The sequence below is a fragment of the Zalophus californianus genome, chromosome 7, assembly GCF_009762305.2.
Source record: "Zalophus californianus isolate mZalCal1 chromosome 7, mZalCal1.pri.v2, whole genome shotgun sequence".
Lineage (NCBI taxonomy): Eukaryota > Metazoa > Chordata > Mammalia > Carnivora > Otariidae > Zalophus > Zalophus californianus.
The window spans coordinates 101666153-101690122 of record NC_045601.1 but is presented as its reverse complement, the minus strand read 5'-3'; the positions used below and the strand labels follow the sequence as shown (position 1 = coordinate 101690122).

General features: G+C 38.9%; 1 protein-coding gene across 8 annotated transcripts; it reads left to right on the top strand.

The window, feature by feature from the left end:
* The first annotated feature begins 967 nt into the window (after positions 1 to 967).
* On the top strand, positions 968 to 20189 carry GLYATL3 (glycine-N-acyltransferase like 3). 8 transcript variants are annotated; one of them, XM_027600945.1, is made up of 7 exons: positions 970 to 1050; positions 3264 to 3436; positions 5145 to 5262; positions 9590 to 9697; positions 10674 to 10800; positions 14843 to 14969; positions 18453 to 20189. In XM_027600945.1, exons 2-7 carry the CDS (start codon positions 3420 to 3422, stop codon positions 18865 to 18867), a joined length of 912 nt encoding a protein of 303 aa, XP_027456746.1. In that variant the 5' UTR covers positions 970 to 1050; positions 3264 to 3419; the 3' UTR covers positions 18868 to 20189. The 8 variants fall into 8 exon arrangements, with proteins under 8 accessions (XP_027456749.1, XP_027456751.1, XP_027456753.1 ...); XM_027600946.1 differs by having other exon boundaries at positions 3218 to 3436; positions 10728 to 10800; XM_027600944.1 differs by having other exon boundaries at positions 3218 to 3436.
* Positions 20190 to 23970: the final 3781 nt, after the last annotated feature.

Here is a 23970-nt window from a genome sequence, read left to right as displayed (position 1 = left end):
ATTTCTAATTATTTTTCTTTCTAGCCTAGAATATCTTGTCAGTTATGGTAGAAGGTACCATAATTCTGTTGATACCCTCCAGGCAGAAACCACCAAGAACACAGCTTTCGTTAAACAAGTTCAGTGTAATGCTCATTGCAGTGAGGGAGAACACATTATCATGGGGAACCCTGGAGAGCTTAGTAAAAGGGTCAGAAGCAATATTCTCTTAGGAAATAATAGTTAAGGAGAATATTAATGGATTGTAGAGGAAAAGTCTTAAGAAAGGAAACTAGTAGTGCAGCATTTAAAGAAAATATTTTTGTGTACTTTGTACTGCCTGCTATATGCCAGGCAAAGCAAATAAAAATAAAAGATAATACAAAATCTCTATAAAACCCCTCACTTGGAAACTTAGAACTTCTTGTTTTTAGAGTGATGAATAGGGGCGCCTGGGTGGCTCTCAGTCTGTTAAGCGTCTGCCTTTGGCTCGGGTGCTGATCTCAGGGCCCCGGCATCAAACCCCGCATCCGTTTCCCTGCTCAGTGGGGAGTCTGCTTCTCCCTCTGCCTCTGCCCCCTGCTCATGCTCAAGGCACATTTCCCTGTGCCTTGCTCTCTCTCTCTCTCTCAAGTAAATAAATAAAATCTTTAAAAAAAAAAGATGAAAATATATAAGAGGTCATTACCTCTCTGTCATTTTCTTATTGTGCCCCATTCACCTGGGGCCCATTCCTTTTTATTCTCTTTCATGAGATCTTAACAGATAGTGGGTTTGGGGTCTAGAAAATGCCCATCTTTAAATCAAGATTAGTATTCACTGTTTTTTACACCATAAGTCTAAATCTGAGAGAGAGGAAGAGATTCAGTGAAAATACTGGTGCTGTATGCATGATGATTTTCACCTGACACCATAAACTCCTCCCTATCGACAGGTGTGGGCACCTTTTTGTTTTTTTCTCTCCCTCCTCTTTCCACTAAGGACTAATTAGGGAAGTAGGCTCGAAGAATAAGCTCACCGTTTATGCAGAAGGAAGCACTGACCTGATACAAACTGAACTCTCAACAGCAGGTAAGCATTTATTCATTAAAATAATAAATTTCAAATCATTAATTATAATTGCAAGAAGAAATGGGAGAAATAGGAGAGATGAATTTCAGCATTATACAGGAAGGATAAATCATAGTTAGGTTTACGGGGAAAGGTTTGCTTTTTGTTTTTATCCGTTTTAAATTTTGATAGGAGGAAAATAAGCATTACAAAATATAAAATCATCTGCACTGCTAGGAGCACAACTAGAGAAACAGATAAGAGAGGAATCTATCATCTGGAAAATAATTACCAACACTGGGTCACAAGTGCTTTAAAAAAAATTACTTCCTCATGAACAAACGTCCCCCATTGTACTGTAAGTGCTATGTTACCTTATAAAAGCAGAAATCTTATATTAGTTTATTTATAAGAAAGGTCTCTCAGGAGTGTTATGCTTTCATTGTCTGATTAATGTTAATAAAATATTTTAGGTGCTTGTTGTGTGCTGATGGACACTTCAGTGCCCCAAAGAAACTTGAGTTCCTAAAACTTAAATGAGTATAATTAATTATATTCCTTGACAAAGATTTCAGTTAGTGAGTCTGTTGATAACAGTTCAGCCAGAGGAATTACAAATCTTCACCCTCCAATTCTAGAACACATATGAATTACAGGGAATTCATAATTGATTGGTGAGATTATGACACTCTGATCTTGTAGTTCTCAGAATTAATGGTTGTCATTATGACTTTCTAATATAACTTAAAAATCTGTGAAATATATTTTCTGCATCTTTGAGAATTTCTTCATTCTGCTTTGTGGCCTTTAAAACTATCTTTGTATTTCATAAAAGAAAGGTCCTTATGAAACTCATCTTTTGTTTACTAGAAGAACATTGTCCATTGTTGTTCATTAATCATAGTGCCCTCACTCTGTGAACCCATGGGAGAAATGTCTGATTTTAATGTCACCAATATTTGTCACTCTGCATAATTTGTGAATTGAAAGAGCTTCTCAGTCTAGAAAGGTATTTCGAAGCCAGATCAAGGAGGGTTTTGATTATTTAGAAGTTAGAGAATTTCATTTAGAGATAGTACAAGTGAAAAGTCAAGCAAATGCTATGGTAAAGAGCCTAAGAATATTTTTTTTAAAGATTTATTTATTTTAGAGAAAGAGAGAGAGCGTGAGTGAGAGAGCATGAACAGGGGCAGGGGCAGACAGAGAGGGGGAGAAATCCTCAAGGCAGAATCCCCATGGAGCCCAGAGCCTGATGTGGGGCTGGATCCCAGGACCCTGAGATCATGACCTGAGCTGAAATCAAGAGCCAGCGCTCGACACTCGGAGCTACCTGGGCGCCCCAAGAGCATAAGAATAATTTTATGGACAAACTGAATCGTGTAATTAGTCATGTTTGTTTCTCTGATGTTGGCTGCTAGAAAGCTTACAGTACAAAATGTGCTCTCACCTACTGCAAATCGCTTGATTCTCATTGTTTGTGGTGGTTATGTTCAACAAAGTCACAGGGATCACTGCCTGTAGGGAAAACATAAGATTAGGTTTCTGCAAGCCTCTGGTCACAGTGTTTTCGTCAGAAGATCAACACATAACCTTTTCTTTTTTTTTATTTACTTTTAAAGATTTTATTAATTTATTTGAGAGAGAGGGCACGCACAGAAGCAGGGGGAGGGGTGGAGGGAAAGGGAGAAGCAGACTCCCTGCTAAGCAGGGAGCTCAGTGCAGGATTCCATCCCAGGCCCCTGGGATCATGAGCTGAGCTGAAGTCAGCCGCTTGACCCGACGGAGACACCCAGGCGCCCCAACACATAACCTTTTTTATGTATATTTCTGTTTAAAGACACATTATTTAATACATGGGTTTTTTTTAAAGATTTTATTTATTTATTTGACAGAGAGAGACGTAGCGAGAGAGGGAACACAAGCAGGGGGGGTGGGAGAGGGAGAAGCAGTCTTCCCGCGGAGCAGGGAGCCCGATGCGGGGCTCGATCCCAGGACCCCGGGATCATGACCTGAGCCGAAGGCAGACGCTTAATGACTGAGCCACCCAGGCGCCCCTATTTCATACATGTTGTTGATTTTTTATTATCATTGAACTCACAGTCAAGAGCATTAAAACGTATGCCTGAAGGGAGTTTATGTAACACATGTACCTTCTCAGTACGACACATCACAGTCTTTTTGCACATAGGAACACTAGACAAGCACTTAAGTACTGTGCTTGGGGCCATTTTCAGCAGTGAAATCACCAGCAGAAAGCAAACACTGCAAAAGAGCGTGGCACAAATAGATCGCGTAAAGGGCTTGTTTGGAGGATAAAAGCTGGAACGAGAGGTCAGCTTCCGCAACTTCCGCTGACAACGTTGCCATTAGAGACTCAAAGATGTCCACAAATGACTGCGAAAGCACGGTCAGTATTGATTTGGGGGGTTCCAGGTAAATTTTAGCAAGTAGGTGAATTCACAAATATGGAATCCTACAAATAAAGAGGATCAGCTCTGTATGTAGGACGATAGTCCTTATGCTTTGCCTGCTGGCCTTACTCTTGACCCCATATTACGTTTGCACCTCTGTTTTCCCCTTGCCTGAATTTTAATTTAAACTCAATTTTTCTTCATATATTTTACCTATGTTTATAAGTGGTTTTAGGAACTTTGGGGAACAAACCAGGCAATAAAGCAAATCGCCAGCAAGCACTTAGAATTCCTACTGTTTGTGCTAGCTGCTTTGCTATGTATCAGGACATAACAACATCTCTAGGTACCAAATGTAGTAAGAGATACATGATGAGTTTCTCTATGAAGTAATTTTATCTTATTTTCTCAAAAATATTGAATTAGAATAAATTAATGTATTTAACATGAGGCTCTACTAAAAAGCTAACATTTTATTTAGAGATAGCATGAGTTGAGTGAAATGTCAAGCAGATACAAACGTGAAAAAGTGATGGCTACATCTCTCCTTCCTTTGCTCAACCTGAACTCCGGAAACTCGATCTTTGCAAAGCTTCTCATATTGGCCCAGACTATGAGTACTAGGGTCCAGGAGCCTGATTTTCTGGGGCTGGCCCCTAGTATCTCTTCTGACTCCCGGAGAGAATTAGAGAATTACAAACACCTCGGGTGTACCACTCAGCAAACTGGAAGCCACAGGGCTGGACCACAAGAAATATGCTTTGTAGAAGTTCAGACTCACATAAACCATGTGATGGAGTTTTATGGTGGATTTTAAGCAAATCACAATCAAGCGCTCTGAGTATCTTACAGTCACACAGAGCTGCCACATGGCGAAATCCAGTAGGAGCTTTCTCTATCTGGGAAATGTGCTGTACAGGAACAATACACTACAGTCTCAGAAGCACCAGGTTCTCATATCTGGCTGAATTATCTCTGCCATCCTCATGCCTGGCTGCTGAGAGTAAGTGGATAAACTCTACTGTATCGAATACAGAGAAAAAAAAATTTTTTTTTCACTCAGTCAAGACCTGATGGGAATGTTGGGGAAAAAGTTTTCTTAGGGACAAAAAGCAGGGGATATGCAGCCCCTGAATCTAGAAAACATAACTGCATATGAATGGTTGAATTTGCATACATTATATTAAGTCCCTTTTTCGTTCCTTAATTTTATCTAAATAAAATGAGCCTTCGCCTTTGCTCACATCTGATTCTTCACCTTCAACCTAGGTGTTTCTCTGCAAGTTGTTCCCCATAACCACCTGACACATGACCCACTCACGTCTTTGGCCTTTGCCCCACATTGTAAAAAGAAGTTTCCTTGCTTACCCTAAGACTCTTACTCTGCGCTTCCTCTCATCCATTCAACAACCACTTAGAATGCCCTTTTACCCTGTGCCAGGCTCTGTAGGTGCTGGCGATATAATAGAGCACAAAGACTTAACCCAGTATGGATACTCAGCTCTTTCCAGGATTAGGTCATTAACATTCTCTATTTCCACATGTCCTCTGGTTTACCCACCCCAGTATCTCTCATCTTCCATCTTCTTCCCTCATCAGAGGGAGCAACGGCATTCCGAATTCCACCCAGTGAAAACTGGACCTCAAGGATGTTCCTCAGGAGATTCAAATGTTAGCAAGCAAAAACTAAACCTATCCCTTCAGGTTTTTCATCAGGTGTGGGATTGCTGGAGCTCTGGAGAAGATGCTGGTGCTCAACTGTTCTATCAAATTACTGACCCTGGAAAAAATGCTGAAGAGTCACTTCCCTGAATCACTCAAGGTATTCTACATTTAAGACCTTTCTTTTATTCCTTTATTTTATTAATCTGTGAAATAATGTCAGACTTGGTGACTGTTTCCCAAGTTTTTCTGATGTCAGGATTCTCTTATCAAACTTATTAAACTCAGTTTCCCAGTCCCCTCCTGCTGGAGACTGATTCCATGCATCGTAGATACGGCTGTGATAATTATTTTTTTGACAGTCATTCTAGATGACTTCTAGGAAAATTTAGGAGGTGCTGGACTAGATTATTTCTAAGGTAAACTTGAGTTTTAAACATTTTTAATGGCAGAAAGTATGGATTAAGTAGCATTGCTCATAAGAACATAACCTAGGTTCACAATGGAGCTGAGGTCCAGGAGTCATTATAAAATTTTTCTGACTATTTCAACATCTTTATTTTTGAAGTTTTTTTCAATGGCTATGTTGGTCATTAAGCCTCTGTTGAAGTCTCCTCAAAGTCCATGAGGGCCTGCGGACAACTCAGAGCTACTGTGGAAGGAGGACATTAATCAAAGATTACAAATAAATATGAGATTAAAAATATTTTAAGCACTTGGAGAAAAAAATGCAAAATGCAAAGAAATTGTCTTTTAGGGCTGGGATTCTTGACAGAGGAGATAGCCCTACAACAGTGATTTTCAAATGTGAGTGGCGGGGGGTATAGCTCAGTGGTAAGAGCATTTGACTGCAAATGTGAGTGACTGCTAATAACCCAGAAGAGATATAATGAATCATAATTTCTAAAGATGGAGACCAGAGACCTGTGTTTTTAGCACACACCCTAGATAATCCTTATTTACACTAAACCTTAACAAAAGCGATCTAGAGCACTGTACTGGGTTGATTAAATCTAGTCATCTGGCCTTATGGATCATGCTTAAACTATGTGTGGTAGGGAAAATCTCTGTGATAATTTGGGATCATATGGCTAAAAGAGTACCAAATGGACAATCTGACTCGAAATTTCCCATTTTGAATGTGGACACTCAGGTGAATAAATGTTTGGGCCACTCTTTTGCCGGAGAGAGTGAAAAAGGTTTTGGTGACCTTCACAGGGTCGCCTAAGATCTTATAATCATCAAGACAAATGATGGGCTCTTACATTATAAATATTATATTTGGAAAGTACTTTAGCATACAGATAATTTCAATTTATCTTATCCTCCCAACAACTTTGTAAGATGTCTATTAACGCATTTTAGAAATGATTAAGTTGGAGTTCAAAAAAGGTTAAAGCAAGTAAAGAATCAGTTAAATCTCAGTTCCTTTGATTTCATATCTACTGCTTCTCCTACAGCAACTTAGCTACAAGATACCTGGGTGTAGGTGTAGGTGTTGATTTTTCTTTTTCTTTTTCTTTTTTTTTTTTTGACACCTCCTATAGTGTTTGCCATTGGGCTTTGCCCATAATTACTCAATAAACTGTTGTTGATTGGTCACTGGCAGTGTTATAAAATAATTACTTATTAACCCTCCCTGTTCAAATCTTATCTTTAAGGATCTCTGAATTCAGATTAATTGAGTTGATCAGAATAGTATGTATCATTGTTTAAAATACCTTTCACACTATCTCATTTGAGCTTTATAAAACCTATTAATCCCTCTGTAATAGTAATACCTCTAAATAGGCAGGTATTTACATTATAATTTTACAGATGATGTTACTAAATCCCTTCCCCATATGTAAGTGCTAGAGTTCAGATTTAAAACCAAGCTATCAGATTCCAAACTGCATGGTTGTGGTTTTTTGGGCTTTTTTTTTTTTGAAAGGTTTGCTTCTCATAACACCACTTGAAGTAAGAGTTAAAGAAATGAAATGTGTAGGCACAAATCAACGCCTTCCTCATATCGTCTTCTCTTTAATAGCTGCTTAGCTTGGCACTCCCAGTTTCTCATTTTCTATACATGGAGTCTCTTTATCTTTGAATCTCTTTATCTTCAATTATTGCATTGTTATATAATGTCTGGCTTGGGTTCTCTGACCGTACTTTCAAAATACCTCTTCAGGTACACTATGCCCTTTAGAGAATAAAAAAATAAAGAAAAAATTGTTTTGTTGTTCACATTTCCTCCATTTTTTTTTTTTTTTTTGGAGGCATGGCTATGTATTTTATAATCCCATTTTTTAAAGCTTTTATTTAAATTCCAGTTAGTTAACATATAGTGTAATACTAGTTTCAGGCATACAATTTAGTGATTCAAGGCTTCCATACATGACCCAGTCCTCATCACAACAAGTGAACCCGTTAATTCCGATCACCATTTCACCCATCCCCCCACCTACTTCATCTTTGTATTTCAGTGACTAAATATCCCTCCAAATTTCCTTCACAAACTCCAACTCCAGCATCCTTACTTCCCCTAGCCACTTCCCATCTCCTCTCAACACTCACCCTTTGAATAAATAGCTGTTAAAAGAGTTTGTTTTGTTGTCTTTAACCAATGCCAAATCTTTCAGTTGGTTGCAAAACTCTTACAAACAAGTCATGTTTTTTTTTTTCTTTCACAATCTGAGCATTGGAAGGAATTTTTTTCCTTTTAACGTTCTCAACATTCCAATCATATTTAAGCTCCATTTTTTAATAAAGATGTATGGTTTCTTCACGGGAATAAACATTTTAATAAACTTATGACTATGTATATGTAAGATCGGCAGCCCCAAAATTTAATAATTAAACAGAGCAAGCATGACCCATTCAGGTTAATTTAGTTTTCAGATTTTCACTAAGTGTGATCCATGTCACCCATTAGTTTTTCCAGACTAAATTTGGAAAGATACATTCTATAACAAGATTTGAATGAGGTCCCAGATTGGGAAAGAGAGAAGAAAGTTGAATAATGTTCTAGGCATTGAGGTGAGTGATTTGAATCGAGATGTGATAAAAGAGGTAAAATGTAGGTTCCAATGCCCTTAAAATTTAATTGGTTTTCATTGAAGTATAACACATACTAGAAAGTGCACATAACATAATTATGCAGCTCAATGAATTTTCATAGAGCAGATATTTGTATAACCTGCACTCCAATCAAGACAGAACATTACTTCAGACACAGTTTATCCCCAGCCCACCAATGCTCTTTTCCAATCATTACCTTTCCCTGCTCCCCAAAAGTAACCACTGTGCTGACATCTAGAGCCATAATTTGGTTTTGTCTGTTTTTGGATATAATGTCAATTGGATCACAAAGTATATCTTTTTGTTATCTACCTTCTTTTGCTCACCATTAAGTTTCTGTTTTGTAATTCATAGTATGAATATGCCACAATTTATTCATTTTCTCCCCACTGCTGATGGACCCTGAGTTTTCAGTTTCTATCTATTATGAAAATGCTGCTAAGAACACTAGCCTGTAGCTCAGCTCTCCTTGTTACCACCACAACTTTCTCTTCTCTATAAGCACCCATAGCATATGAAAGTTCTTTTATAGGGCAGGCATCTTTTGATTCTTAGTAGAGAAAAAAATATGAAAGGCCACAGATCAGAATTCTAATATTCAATATTGTTTAGTCAACAACCAGTTGATCTGCTACGTCAGACTCCGTGTACATAATAATGAATAAGACATAGTTACGACCCTCAGGGAATGCTTACAGAGCCTTGTTCCAACAAATCTGAAATGCAGAGGGCTTTTTTGGGGAGGGGGTTACCCTCAGTGATGTTTAATTGTAACTCATGGGTGAAGGAGTAGTTGCATTAAACAGGTTATTTTTGGAGAGTCTAATAAACTTCAAAAGCAGCTGGTTGCCAAAATTATCTGTGGAACTTGTAAAAGATATTATGAGCCCTAAATCCATACATCAGATTCTGATTCATTCTGTAAGTATTTATTATTGAGCTGTGTGCCATCTAGTCAGCCTGCTGTTTTGGTACCTCTCACTGTTGTACAGTAAAAACCTAAGTTTGGGGAGAGTTTTCATAGGCTTTCATAGACTTTTTACCAGTTTTCATGTACAGTGATGAAATAACAAGAGAAAACTTTGTGCATGTTGCATATATATAATTTCCCTTCTCATGGCCACAACTATACAGTAGAAAAAGAAGTGAAAACAGTAATATGCAGGGGCGCCTGGGTGGCTCAGTTGGTTGGACATCTGCCTTTGGCTCAGGTCATGATCCCAGGGTCTTGGGATTGAGCCCCGCGTCAGGCTCCTTGCTCAGCCGGGAGCCTGCTTCTCCCTCTCCCTCTGCATCCCCCCCTGCTTGTGATCTCTCTCTCTCTCTGTCAAATAAATAAATACAATCTTAAAAAAAAAAAAAAACAGTAATATGCAACTGAAAGAGTTAGTAATGTGATTGGCTTGCCTCTGGGTTCTCTGGCTCAGGTTTATGGAGCAGTGATGAACATGAATCGTGGGAATCCCTTTCAAAAGGAAGTGGTAGTGGATTCATGGCCAGACTTCAAAGCTGTTATCACCCGGCGACAGAAAGAGGTAATATTTGAAAGGCCAGAAAAACAAAACAAAACAAAAAAACACCCTCCCAAAACCCAAGACTTGGCATCAACTAGAAAGAAAAGATTAGGTAAAGGAGATATTTATAACCATCACAGCCATATATATTAGCTTAAGAAGCTATATATTTCACCATTAGTTTTTTTTTTAAGATTTTTATTTATTTGAGAGAGAGAGAGCATGAGAGAGAAAGCACAAGGGGGGGAGGGGCAGAGGGAGAAGCAGACTCCCTGCTGAGCAGGGAGCCTGACACAGGGCTCCATCCCTGGACCCTGGGATCATGACCTGAGCCGAAGGCAGAGGCTTAACCATTGAGCCATCCACGTGCCCTTCACCATTGGTTTCTAATTTGACTCCCTTTGGAGTTTCAGACATATGGAAAAACCGCTAGTCTAAATGTGTTCAAAAAAGTGTTTCTTTAGTGTTTCACAATCTCTAGAAGCATGAAGCTTACATACTTGTTCATTCTCGTTTTTCCTCTGGTTTGCTGATTCCTTGTAACCGATGACTTTGGTCATGTGGGTAAAAACATAAGAAGATTGAAAAGGATGACATCTGTCCCATTCTTCGAGGACAAAGAGAAGCTCACATGATCAAGTGTGCTGCCCAGACCACATTAGGAAAGTTCTGAGAATCTATTTAATTCTTATAGGTGGCTCCATTAAGTTATACCCTTTTCATTTTTATAAATAAATAAAATCCCAGAAAAATGTGAAATAAATATCTTAAAACTTCTCAAATACCAGAAGAATAATCAAGCAAACATTCCAAAATTTCTGTTCCTTTCCTCACTATAGTATATTAGCCACATTCCCATCTAGCCATTGTTTATGGGTGGCTAAATTTTGGTAATGGGAATGATCTAGACATATGCAGCCAATGTATCTAATCTATCTAGGATTTGAGTTACCTAGAGGATATATTTATGTTTTTACAATTATGTCTTCTGTCCCAGGCTGAGACAGATAACCTGGACCATTATACTAATGCCTATGCTGTGTTCTACAAGGATTTCAGGGCTTACCAACAGCTGTTGGAAGAACATGATGTTATCAACTGGGACCAAGTTTTTCAAATACAAGGTGAGATGAAGTGCAAGACACTAGGCAGTCTTCTTTTTCTCATTTTTGTCATATACATCAGATATGATATCTATTTCACATATATGATAATATATACACTTAAGTGCACAAATTCATATATATACGTCTTATATAGTTACAATTTTTGTATTACAGTTTTGTAAGAACTCTTGTTTTACTCCTAATGAGGCTTGGCCTTTGGGGTAAGTAGAGGCCATTTAAATTGGGCTGCTTTTAAAAAAATAAATGAAATAAATAAATAAATAAATTGGGCTGCTTTCAAGTGATATCCCCCCCACACTGTTATTGTAATGTGAATATCAGTGAGTATCACAGCATATTTTTCTTTATTACTCTTAATCATTTCCTGTCACAATCTTTTAAAGTGACTCTAACTTAAGTATAAGCCGATAGGTAGGTCTTTTCTTCTTTCTGAAGCAGGTGATTCTGGAAAAAGGTAATTAGCTGATCTGCATCAGATATCCTGACATGATTTAGTGAGATAAGAGTATATTTGAGATCCAAGGAGATAATTGCGTGGTTTTCAATGCTAGTGGAAGAACTTTTGGCCAAGACCGAATTACATTAAGAGTTTCTGATAGTGTGCATGGACAACTTCAGCTTCAGTGTATCACTTTTTCAACTTTTCGTGATGATTGGTGGGGGGGGGTGATAAAGTCAATGAAGTTCCTATTTTTAACTGTTGCATTGAAAGTGAGTTCCTTGATCATTTGATAGGAAGGCAGGGTCCCCCGTGCTAGAAATACAAAGTCTGGTAATTTTTTTCAGCAGCAAACAGCTGAAGCCCTCTCACCTGCAAATGATGATTAATGCATATTTATAAACTAAAGACTTGGGGTGTTTTATCACATCCATTTGGAAATGCTCACAAAGGTGTTATAGTGGAAGTTCTAAGCTGTCTCTGACTTTTACAGATTTACCCCAGTTATGCTGGTTAGACGTGAGACATGATTCTACCACTCACTTAGCCAAACTAGGAACATTTTCTCACTGTTATTATTACTCTAATGTGGAAATAAGTATATCGCTTCCTTGGTGTGAAAAATCGTGGCAAGAATTGGATAGATTGTGGTGCTAGAGGCCTACTCTCCTCAAATCACCTGCAGCCATCATTAGGAAGAGAACATCCCTGTAATTGCCAGTATTTTTTTTCCCAAGCAGGCTGAGCTGTTAGTCATGAGTCAGTCATAGTCATTGAAATTGACACAGTCATCCTTCCTGAAGTTAGATGGGGACAGATGTGACTTAACAGTGCCTAAAATAGCTGGAGTGGTAAAGACCCCTTATTTAGCATGTAATCAGTTGTAGGCATTACCTTTGGCTTCTGCTGTGGCCTCTTGGCTATAGGCTTCTCTGGTAAGAACTATAATATCCTTGCAATATTGAATAGCTTTTAAGAAGTCATCAGTATCTTTACTCTTTTTAACCAGAGCACCTAAAAAGTGTTATTCCCATAAGATCTCCAAATCATAAACAACTCCAAAAGCCAAATACTGGCATAAAAATGGCCAATCTTTTATCTTGAACCACAGAGCTACTGGTTGGGCTGCCTGGATAGACTAAAAATTAGGCAATGGATCTACTTCAGTGCTGGGTATTCAGAGCAATAGCGCACTCTGCATGGGAAGACTTTGTCATTTTTAATCTAAGAGCCATCCATAAACAATATTAAATCAGGGTTAAACCACTAACCCACTAGGAAGAGCCAAACTCTTTGCGTTGGCCATGAGAGGACAGGGAACGAAAAAGTATACAGCTATCCAGACGGGCCAGGCTCTTTTGTTCACTACTGGTTGCATGGACATGAGAGAGCTTGTTGACATGAGCACTAACCTAAAAATTTCAGAAGCCTGCTTTGCTGGTACTATAGTCCAGTTAGCTGTGGTCCACTAAATGGTCTGAGTTCTGTCTTATCCAATTAGCAACTCCTCCCTTTCTAAGGAGGTACGGTGGACAAAGGTAGGACAATTTTAGTTAGAGTTCCTTCTGTGAGCAAGGAGAAAATCATTTGTTAAAAGGGTAATCTATACAAGGGACGGAAGGACATGGTCGACAAGCCATGGAGAGATCACCCACAAAATCCAAACTATGGAAATTCTGCCCAGCAAACTGGATTCTCTAACAAATAAATGGAAAGAATTTTTAAAAGGGGGGTGAAGGGGGATAGGCATTGAAAGAAAACCTGTAGATTAAAAGATTCACCAGACAAAAAGTGGACAAAATCTAACTATAGTGTTTAAGGACTCACACTTGCATAATGAAACTTAAAACAAGGATGTGATTGTCATAAAAATTATGATAGTGGTTATTTCTAGTGGAGAGTGAGGGAATTGTGATTAGGAGAATGGTAAATAGAAGATGGTTAGTAAATTTCTATTTTTTGGCTTTAGTAGTAGTTAAAATATGTAATAAGTCATGAATTTGGGTTTTTTTTTTAATTATTTGATTTATTTGACAGAGAGAGAGAGCACAAGCAGGGGGAGTGGCAGGCAGAGGGAGAGAGAGAAGCAGGTTCCCCGCTGAGCAGGGAGCCCGATGTGGGGCTCAATCCCAGGACCCTGAGATCATGACCTGAGCTGAAGACAGACACTTCACTGACTGAGCCACCCAGGCGCCCCAGTTATGCATTTGTTTTATGCGGTTTTCTCTGCTACATCTTATAATTTAAAAAGTTTTTTTAAGGAGCACCTGGGTGGCTTAGTCGGTTAAGCGTGTCTGCCTTTGGCTCAGGTCATGATCTCAGGGTCCTGAGATCGAGTTCCACATCAGGCTCCTTGCTCAGCGGGGAGTCTGCTTCTCCTTCTCCCTCTGCCCCTCCACCTGCTTATGCTCTCCCTCTCTCTCTCTCTCAAATAAATAAAATCTTTTTTAAAAAGTTTTTTTAGAGAAATGTTAGTCTGACTTTTAGAAAGAATTAGTTCAGTCTAATTTAAGAAAAATAAATTTCGTTTGAACTACCATCTATACACTTCAATAGCATGAGCTATTTTTTTTTCATAGTCTCTTGAATTACTTTGATGTAATTAGGGTTATAATATGGGATTCTAGCCACAGCATTTATATTTTTTAATAGCGTTAACCTGAAGACCTGCTTATCTTTTCTTAGACTTCACTCCCTGAGAAAGGAGCCAAGCCTCAGATATCAGACTCTATTCAACATGACTTCCTACTCATGTATTTATGTATTCTTCAAGAGGAAGTGACTTACTGGAAGGAGGAAACAAGCTTTTAGATATGGATGGAAATGGGAAAGTCAATTTCCAGAGGATTCAATTAATCAGGACCCAGACTGGAAAAGATAGAGCCAATAGGATTTTGGAGAAGCAAAGCAAGTCAGTTCTAACTAAACAGAAGCTAACATGCCATGTGGTGAGCTCTATCAGAGACCGTACCATTCTTGGGTCTCACGGTGATGCAGTGCCCAGCACAGTACTTTACATACAAGAACTGAATAAAGATTTATATATAACACAGTATAGCTGTGATGAATGAGTAGGATCCAAATGAGTCAAGTTTAGGATAAATCTCACCAACACTAAATTTATACCTTGACATTTCTGAAATGGGCATCTAGGCAAGAGGCTGGAAGACTATGTCAGAATGCCATGCCAAATAAATCTGAGCTCTTTTATGCTTCTAGCTGTATGGTAGATTGTAGACTTTTAGAGTTATAAAATTTCTCTTACTCTAAGGAGTTTAAGATCAGTCTGAGAAGTCAGAAAAATCAAGAAAATCCCACAAGCAATTCCAAATTCCTAAGGGATATTCCCATCAGAAACGTTCATGGAAGATCATGATTATGAGAAACAACATGATGGGGATTTGAAATTCCCACACAACGTTTGAGAATCAGGCCAGGAGTAGCTGTAATAATTCATATATAAATATATAAAGGTTAAGATAATCGAGGTGGTAAACTGGTGGCATTGATGATACTTAGTACAAAAATAGTGCTATGAATTTCCTTTTTGTGCTTTCAAATAAAATACCCACATGTTTCATTATGTATTTCCATATACAGGGCTGCAGAATGAAGTATGTGATGTTTCCAATGCTGTTGCCAACTCAAAGCAGTTAGGTGTAAAGTTAACTTCCTTCAAGGCTGTTCAATTTTCTCCTCATTCAGCTCTACCGGACACCAATGCTCTGTATGTAGACCAAGTTTCTACATGTGGGATGGGACTTAGTATACAGAAGTACAAATAGCAGTACCTGAAATACTTAGTATTATTAAGGAATATTTGGGTAGCTTGGAGTAGGGCCACAGAGTCATATGTGTCTGTGGGTTCTGTGTGTTTTTTTCTGCTGCACCCGACTGCTCATAATTTCTCGCAAAATCAAATCAGTGTCTTTGTGCATAGTGATAAATGAGCTCAGGAGTCCTATATTTTCACAGTATACACAGAAAAATCATTCCTTGGTATGCTCCTCCTCCAAATAAGTCTAAATCACCTCTGTTGTCTGAGCCCAAAGTGGTTGGTGTTTTTTCATGTTTCAGGGATGAGGGTAAATAACTGACTTTATAGGGAGCTCTTATATGCCAGGCACTGAATGTTTTAAATATATTGCCTCTTGAACCCTTTCCACAACCCCATAAAGTACTGTATAATTACTTTTTTGAGCAAAGTTGAAGTAACACATAGGAGTAAATTGTAGACCCAAGAAATAATTCCTGATTCTGACTTCAGAATCCAATCTTCAAAAGACTTATTAGTGTATATCTGCATTCTTCTTTTCTTCTTACTGGGGAGTCCCTGCTCTGGCATTTGCTAGTTACCTTCCTGTCTGCTTAATCTTTCTGAGCCTTGATCAATTTCTTTTTTTTTTTTTTTTTGAAAATTAACCTTTAATATCTTTCTTACATGAATTTTGTAAACAAATGAAACATGATACTTGAAAAGTACCCACCTCAGTGAAAGTTTATTTTTCTTGGGGCGCCTGGGTGGCTCAGTTGGTTAAGCGACTGCCTTCGGCTCAGGTCATGATCCCAGGGTCCTGGGATCGAGCCCCGCATCGGGCTCCCTGCTCAGCAGGAAGTCTGCTTCTTCCTCTCTCACTCCCCCTGCTTGTGTTCCCTCTCTTCTTGTCTCTCTCTGTCAGTTAAATAAATAAATAAAATCTTTAAAAAAAAAAAAAAGAAAGTTTATTTTTCTTCTATGGAATATGTTGAAGGAATTTTTGAGCAACAACAACAACAACAAAAAAACTAAACCTAAAGAAGAATGGACACTTTAAGTCACATAAAACAACTGGACTTTATTTTTTTTTTCAGTTATTAAAATTTTCAAGCACATACAAAGGCTGAGTGAGAGACTAGAATAATGAACCTCCCCCATCAATATATGGCTAATCTTGTTTCATCCATATCCCTATCTACTAACTATTCTGAAGGAAATATCCCAGACATTATCCCATTATTCTTAAATATCTTAATATATATTTCTAAAAGATAAGGGTTCTTAAAAAAAAAAACAACACTGTACTGATATCACTCCTATACAAGGGGTCCCCAGGACCACCCACAGGCTCATTGATTGGCTAGAAGAACCCACAGAACTCAGCATATACAGGCTATAAAGCAAAATCAGCAAAGAAAAAGGTGCATTGGCAAAGTCCAGAGAAAACCAGACACAAGCTTCCCAGAGTCCTCCCCAATGGAGTCACACAGGACACGCTGAATTTCCCCAGCAATAAATTGTAACAAAACGTTTGGGATTTTTTATTGGAGGCACCCTCTGCCTAGCACATACCAATTTTCTAGACTCGAAGAGGGAAAGCAGGTGTTCATCATAAACCACACTGGCTGTACAAACAGGTAGGCACGGTAAGTGCCAACCTCATATCAGTTCTGGGAACGGCAGGACCCCTGCAGAAATCCAAATTGCCAAAAGCCATCCAAGGGCCAACTTGGCAAGCAGGCTTTTCTAAAGATAGAGGCCTCAAGTCTGTGGCATCAAATCTGTGCTGCAGAATGTCTTATAATTTTGTTAACAGTATTTCCTTAAACCAATTAGTACTTACATTTCCCAAATTAGCATAATATTTTTAGCAGTTGGTTTTGTTTTTTTGTTTTTTTATTAATATTTTATTTATTTATTCATGAGAGTCAGAGAGAGAGAGAGGCAGAGGCAGAGGGAGAAGCAGGCTCTCTGCCTAGCAGGAAGCCCAACGCGGGCCTCGATTCCAGGACCACGGGATCATGACCTGAGCCGAAGGCAGTCGCTTAACCATCTGAGCCACCCAGGTGCCCCTAGCAGTTGGTTTTGAGTAAGCACCTAAATAAAGTTCACACATTGCAGTTGGTTAATATCTCTCTTGAGTTTCTTTTGACATACAGGTTACCCTTTCATATTTTTTATTTCTTACATTACTTTTTGTTGAGGAAACCAGGCTATGTGTCCTTTAGAGTAGAGTTTCCCAGTCTTTTACTGTCATATCCCTGAGATGTTATTTAAAATTTTTCTCTATCCCCAGTCAGGTCTTTGAAAATCAGATTTTGCTTTAAATTGCTTCCTTCTGCATAGGAAGATACTGCCTTTAACACCTAAGTCACTACCCAAATTTGTATACCCTTTATTTTGGATACCCTGCCCTTCAGATATAAGGTCATAGTCACTAATCTAACTACTCCTGAAACACTTGCCTTAACAATGGTGTTATTTGCAGTGACATTTCTGCTTGAGGCTTCTTTCCCTCGGGCTTCTCAGCCTTTGTTTTAAAGTTATTTTCAAAAATTAAATTAAAAATTCTATCAAGATTGTTGTTGCTTATATTTATTTTACCCTGCTTGGTGTTTAGATTATTGGCCCAGTGCTAGAGCCCACAGTAAGCCTAGAATGTGAGTTAACACTGCAGAACCACTAATACAAAGAAAACACAAACTGTACTTTATAAAGATCGTAGCAAGAATGGCATTAGCAGTCACCGGGGATGGTCTTATGACATTGATAATTTCAAGAATGAAAGCAAATTCTGAAGGAACACCGGCACCATAGGTTTTCAACTAAGTAATCCATCTCAGTTCTTAGAAATTGCAGCAATTCTTATCTTTGTCTTTATCTCAAAACAATGAGCTTTTAGACTTTTTCCAGACCTTTTAGGGGAAGGTCTAGAAGGACTAGTATTTCTTGAGCATCTATAATGTGCATAGAATGTTAAGCAATTTGTATTTCTTTTCTGGCCATGGATGCGTAAAGATAGAAGTTCTATCCCAATACTTTTTTTTTTTTTTTTAACCAAGGAAAAGATTGGGGACCCAAGAATCTGGACTTGTTCAAGGCTTCAGAGAGGGTATCAACAGACTTAGGACTTAATGAGAGCAAGTCTGAGAATTGTTTTACAGAAAAATGAAATACTTGCCCTAATCTATATGAAGGCAATAAGTAATGGGAGTAAAATTAGACAGAGGACTTAAATTTCATATAATGAGTATTTTGTCCTATCAGAAATGAAACCCTGAAAGATGTTCATAAGTGGGAAGTGATAGATTCTAATTCATTGAAAATATTTATATATTGGCTAAGTACATCTCTGGGATTGTTTCTCAGTTTGAATCAGTGCAAAAAGAGAAGTAGCTGTTTGTAGTCACATGACCCCGAGTTCACATTTCTTCTCATGTTGTTTTCTTCTAGAAAGGGTTCTTCACCACGACTAACTTACCTGAATACTGCTGATGCTGATCTACTCAACAGGACTTGGTCACGGGGCGGCAATGAACAGTGTCTCCGGTACATCGTGAAACTCATCTCTTGCTTCCCCAGTGTATGTGTCCGTGATGACAAGGGAAACCCGGTCTCTTGGTCTCTCACAGACCAGTTTGCCACCATGTGCCATGGCTATACCCTGCCAGAGCATCGCAGGAAAGGTTATAGCCAGCTGGTGGCCCTCACACTGGCCAGGAAGTTGCGAAGCCAGGGATTCCCCTGTCAGGGCAATGTCCTGGATGACAACACGGCATCCATAAGCCTCCTGAAGAATGTCCGCGCTGAGTTCTTGCCTTGTCGCTTTCATAGGCTTATTCTCACCCCTGCAGCTTTCTCTGGCTAAGTTCGCCTCTAGCCACTGAAACTCCAGGAAGGTTTCTTCCTTTCCCTGAACATACATACACTCCTTAGCTAGCAACGAGGGGAATATTCCAGCTGGAATCAGAAGAATCTCGGGTTGAAAGGGGCCTGGAGAAGACATGTAGGATCAGCCTGAGAAGGCGTCACTGTCCCTGCGTCAGGGTTCTACAGTAAGTAACTAGGGGTCAGAGACAGCAATGGCACAGAAGAGGATAATTATCTTCCTTTGGGATCCACTGCAGGAAAAAGGTTCCAAAGCCAGTTCTCAGCCCAGTTGTAGAAATGACTGCATTGAGAACAATGACTTAACAGGTGAGCATGTGGCTACCTCTTTCTTATTGCTGCTTGGGCTTCTGCTCTGGGTTTTCACAGCCACACCAGCTCCCCACTACCAAAAATAACACTCCCCTGTGCCTGCTGCGATGTCTCTCTAAACTCTTCCTACCCTTTCTGATCCACGTTCTCTGTAGACCATCCTGCTTTTCCCCCTTTAATTACTGGTTTTCCACTTCTGCTTACAACTCTCGCCTACCATTCTTCCCCGGGAATGTTCGAATGCAGTGGTTCTCACCTTTTAGTGCACTTCTGAATCACCTGGAGGGCAGATTGCAACACAGATGGTGGAGCCTCTTCCCCACAATCCCTGACTCAGCAAGTCTGGGGTAGGGCCTGAGAACTGGCATTTCTAACAAGTTCCCACGGCTCAGTGGTCTTGGATGGAGGAATGAAAATACAGGCATTTGAAATGCTAAAAACAGATGACGTCAGCATAGGACTAGACCTTACCTATCACCTTTTTGTAACCTGCTTTCTCATAAGAAACTATGATACATTTATAAGTGTGAATGTGGGTATGCAGATGCACATATAAATATGTTTTCATAGATACACAAATATATATACATTCTTTTCATACTTTATATATGCATATGTATAAACTCATAGAATTTTGATAAGATAATAAACTTTAAACCTTTCATTGCATATGAAAAATTTAAGGATCAGGGAAAACAAATGACTTTTTCAAGATACTGTAGATAATCGGTGTTAGACTTTGAGCCAGAATGCTGTCATTTTGATTTCAATCTATTTTTTTGTCACTAAATCATGTATACTTTTTGTAAAGGAAATTTAAATGCTTAAATAATTAAGTAAGTACTCTCATCAGTCTTTTATCCTGAGTTGTTTTTTTTTTTTTAATTTGGGCTTCAATTGCTTTTGTGTATATATATCTTTCAAGGACTACAAAGGAAGAGATAAGCATCACCAGCTGTGTTCTTCCATTTGCAATAAAAGCAGGTGCAGACTCAATGGTCTGATGGGTCTAGTTTGTATAAAGTTGACTTAGCCATAGAGAAAATATTGTTTCCTTAATCCCAATAAAGGCCATAAAATCCCAACTACAAAGATAAGGGAAGATCCAACTTTAGGGATTTATTCTTTTTTTTTTTCTTTAAAGATTTTATTTATTTATTTGACAGAGACAGAGACAGCGAGAGAGGGAACACAAGCAGGGGGAAGTGGGAGAGGGAGAAATAGGCCTCCTGCTGAGCAGGGAGCCTGATGCCGGGCTCGATGCGGGGCTCAATCCCAGGCTCCTGGGATCATGACCTGAGCCGAAGGCAGATGCTTAACGACTGAGCCACCCAGGCGTCCCATAGGTATTTATTCTGAGAGAAGTAAACAAACTGACAGAGAGAATCATTTTAATAAAAAAAACAAGACTCCTTGGGAGTGAATATATGCTTAGTTCATTCTGACTACTGGTTACCTGGAAACTTATCCTTGGTTCCAGAGGGAAGAACACCAAGTAATCAGAGTCCATAAAGCTCTTGGGAGAATATGGTCTAGTTTCTGCCCCAGGGATGCTCATTATCTTTAGCATTGATTAAACTTGGCTATTCCTGCCTGCTATATGGCAATAATATTATAGCCTTACTCTATTCTTAATAATAACATGCGTACAGTTTATTTAAAGTTTAACTATGTGCTGATCATTGTGCCAAAGAGTAGATATATATAGCTTAATCCTTATGAAAGATAGGAATTATCTTATCATGGGAATTCTGGCTCAGACGTGTTATATGACTCACCAAAACTTATGCAGGTTTCAAGGGGCCACATCAGGGTCAGAACCAGGTTTCGTCAGATTCTGAAGCCAGTACTGTTACTCATTATGCTAACTGGCCTCTGACGCAGTTTGAAACTCCTTTATCTCATTGCTTTCTGGATTTTTCAACACTACCACCACCCCACAGTGCACTGCATATTTTGAAAGAGATTTTTTTTCCACCAAATTTCCCTATATATATATATATTTTTACTTTTATCTTCCAGATAACCATGTTGGATATAATTCCTGACCCTTTTAAGGAATGTGTGGAGCAATTTCTGGAGAAAGGGGAGAAAAGAGGGGCTTGAGAAATAGGAAGGGACTAGGTCTTTAATGTTGATTTAAGGTGATTTAAGGAACTTCTTCAGTATAATATACAAACTGTTGAAGCGTTGGAAGCAGAGTATTCATCTGTTTGGAAATTAGTCAGGAGGCTATTGCAATAGACTACGCGAGAGATGATCCAAGTTTAGCCTGGATTTAAATGCTGGTAATGATGTTGGTGAGAAGAGCACCATTACCGGAGGTATTTTGGAGGAAACGTTGTCAGGATTTCGTGGCTGCAGGGTACACTGAAAGACAGATGTCAGGAATGATGCCCAGGTATCCATGTTGTGGAACCTGTGGCGGGCGGTATTTTTCCACTGAGATAAGAAATACTGAAATAGGAGCAGAAGGGATTGTTTGCTCAGTTTGGGGTTGTTGAGTTTTGAGACCTATTAAGTGATGGGGTCAAGTTGGATATCTGAGTCTCAGGGAAATAGTCTTTGAGAGAGGTTTAAATCCAGGAGTCATAGGAACATAAATGGTAACAGAAGCCATGTATTTGGCTGACGTTGCCTGGGACTTCCTTGAGGACATCAACGATTTAAGGTTGAATGAAGAAAGAAAGCCAGGAGATGATGTCATAGAACAAAAAGGAGGAAGATATCAAAACAGGGATGGTCAGCGGGGTCCAATTACACTGAGAGGCCAAGAATAGGTAAGGAATGAAAACTTTACATTGCACTATCAAATATTTTAAATACGTGTACCAAAAAGAAGCCAGAAAAAGAATATATGCTGTATGATTCTATTTATAGAAAGCTCAAAATGAGGCAAAACTAATCTATAGCCTTAGAAATCAGAAAGCAGTTACCCTTGAGGATAGTAATTAGAAAAGGTTGGAAGTGGCTTCTAGTTCCTGGTAATATTCTGATTCTTGGCCTGGGTAGCTTCTACAAATATGTTCACTTTGGGAAAGCTCAGCAAGCTATAAGATTATGATTTATGCACTCTTCTGTACGGACATTAGCCTGCAATATGAAATGTCTCTTAACAAAACAGGCCTGAGATCTGGGGGGAAAAAAGTAAAAGCATATTCCCTTGACCCAAGAACTCCACTTCTAAAAACGCATCTTCTTGGTATAATAGCAAGTATACAGAGATTTCTATAAAGGGATTTAATTACACATTGTTCATAAAGATTAAAAAATCAACTAAGTGGGGCACCTGGGTGGCTCAGTTGGTTGAGCGACTGCCTTCGGCTCGGGTCATGATCCTGGAGTCCCGGGATCGAGTCCCACATCGGGCTCCCTGCTCGGCGGGGAGTCTGCTTCTCCCTCTGACCCTCCTCCCTCTCATGCTCTCTGTCTCTCATTCTCTCTCTCTCTCTCTCAAATAAATAAATAAAAAATCTTAAAAAAAAAAAAATAAAAAAAATAAAAAAAAAAATAAAAAATCAACTAAGTATTTTAAGTAATTCACTGATTAAAGACAGGGCAACCCTTCAGTGAAACTCTACAGAACACCAGAAACCTGCTTGCTGATGTAGAAAAGATATACGTGATAATACTAAATGCAAAGCAATGCAAAGCAATGCAAAGCAACTACAGTGAAGTCTACATTACCCATTTAAAATTCAACTGTGAAGAGAGTAAGCATATAGGTAAATAGTTCTGAAGGCAGCATAAAGGCTTTCACTGGGGAGAGAGGAGTCTTTGGTAACTGGCAGCAAGGATTTCATGGTGTGCCCATGGCTACACACAATGATGAAGTGAGTCAGCATGGGTAACATGCTCAGCTCTCTCCTCTGAGGCAGGTTATTTGTCTTGTTTTGCAAGTGTCTGTGAATTTCTGCAAGAACGAATATTCACTCTGCCAAAGACCAACTAGGGGAAAATGTAGAAGGACAATGGAGAATTCAATCTGCTCAAATTTGGGGAGGGGGTATTTACACATCCTTTAAAACAGAATCTCACTTAATATTACAAGTTTTGATTCTATTTATTTTGTATTTTTAATCACTAATTTTTGTTGGGTGATCTGAATTTTTGAGAAAGAACAGGAAGTAACTATGAATTAAATTTCCTTAAGTTGTCTGTGACAAAACTGAAAAGTTTTGTTATCCATTGCCTCTACCCTTAATAAACACTAGGGACAGGGAAAAGAAATGAAACTGAATGTAAGATGGAATAGCATAGCACCACCTACAAAGACGGTTCTTTTCTTCCAGGCTGGCATGTTTGCATTAAAATTATTTCAGTGGGGAAAATGAAAATAGTGGAAGTATCAAATATAGATGGAAGGGTTTCTATCTCAGTACCGCTAGAAATAACAGCATTGTTCCCTTTTCCCAAGTCTCTAATAGCCCATGTTTCTCAATCTTGCATAGAAACCTTAGCTCCTACTCTAAAACCCAATTACCGATGCCCCCTTTGCTTTATTAACTCATCGTGGCCCTTACTATACCTGAAGAATGAGAGAAAAGAGGGAAAGTAACAGCTCTCAGACCCTGCTTTTTGCTTCACCCCCTCTTCCCTCAGCAGTGCTGGTATCATGTATGTTACCAGACCTGTTGCAATTTCTTTCACTTCTGAAGTGAACTCTTACTTTTTAATGAATTTTTTTTTTCACGTCCTCTTATTCCAGCCCTTGCGTGGGGAAAAATCACAAAAAAAGAATAGCTAACATCTGGGTATTCCTCTTACTGAC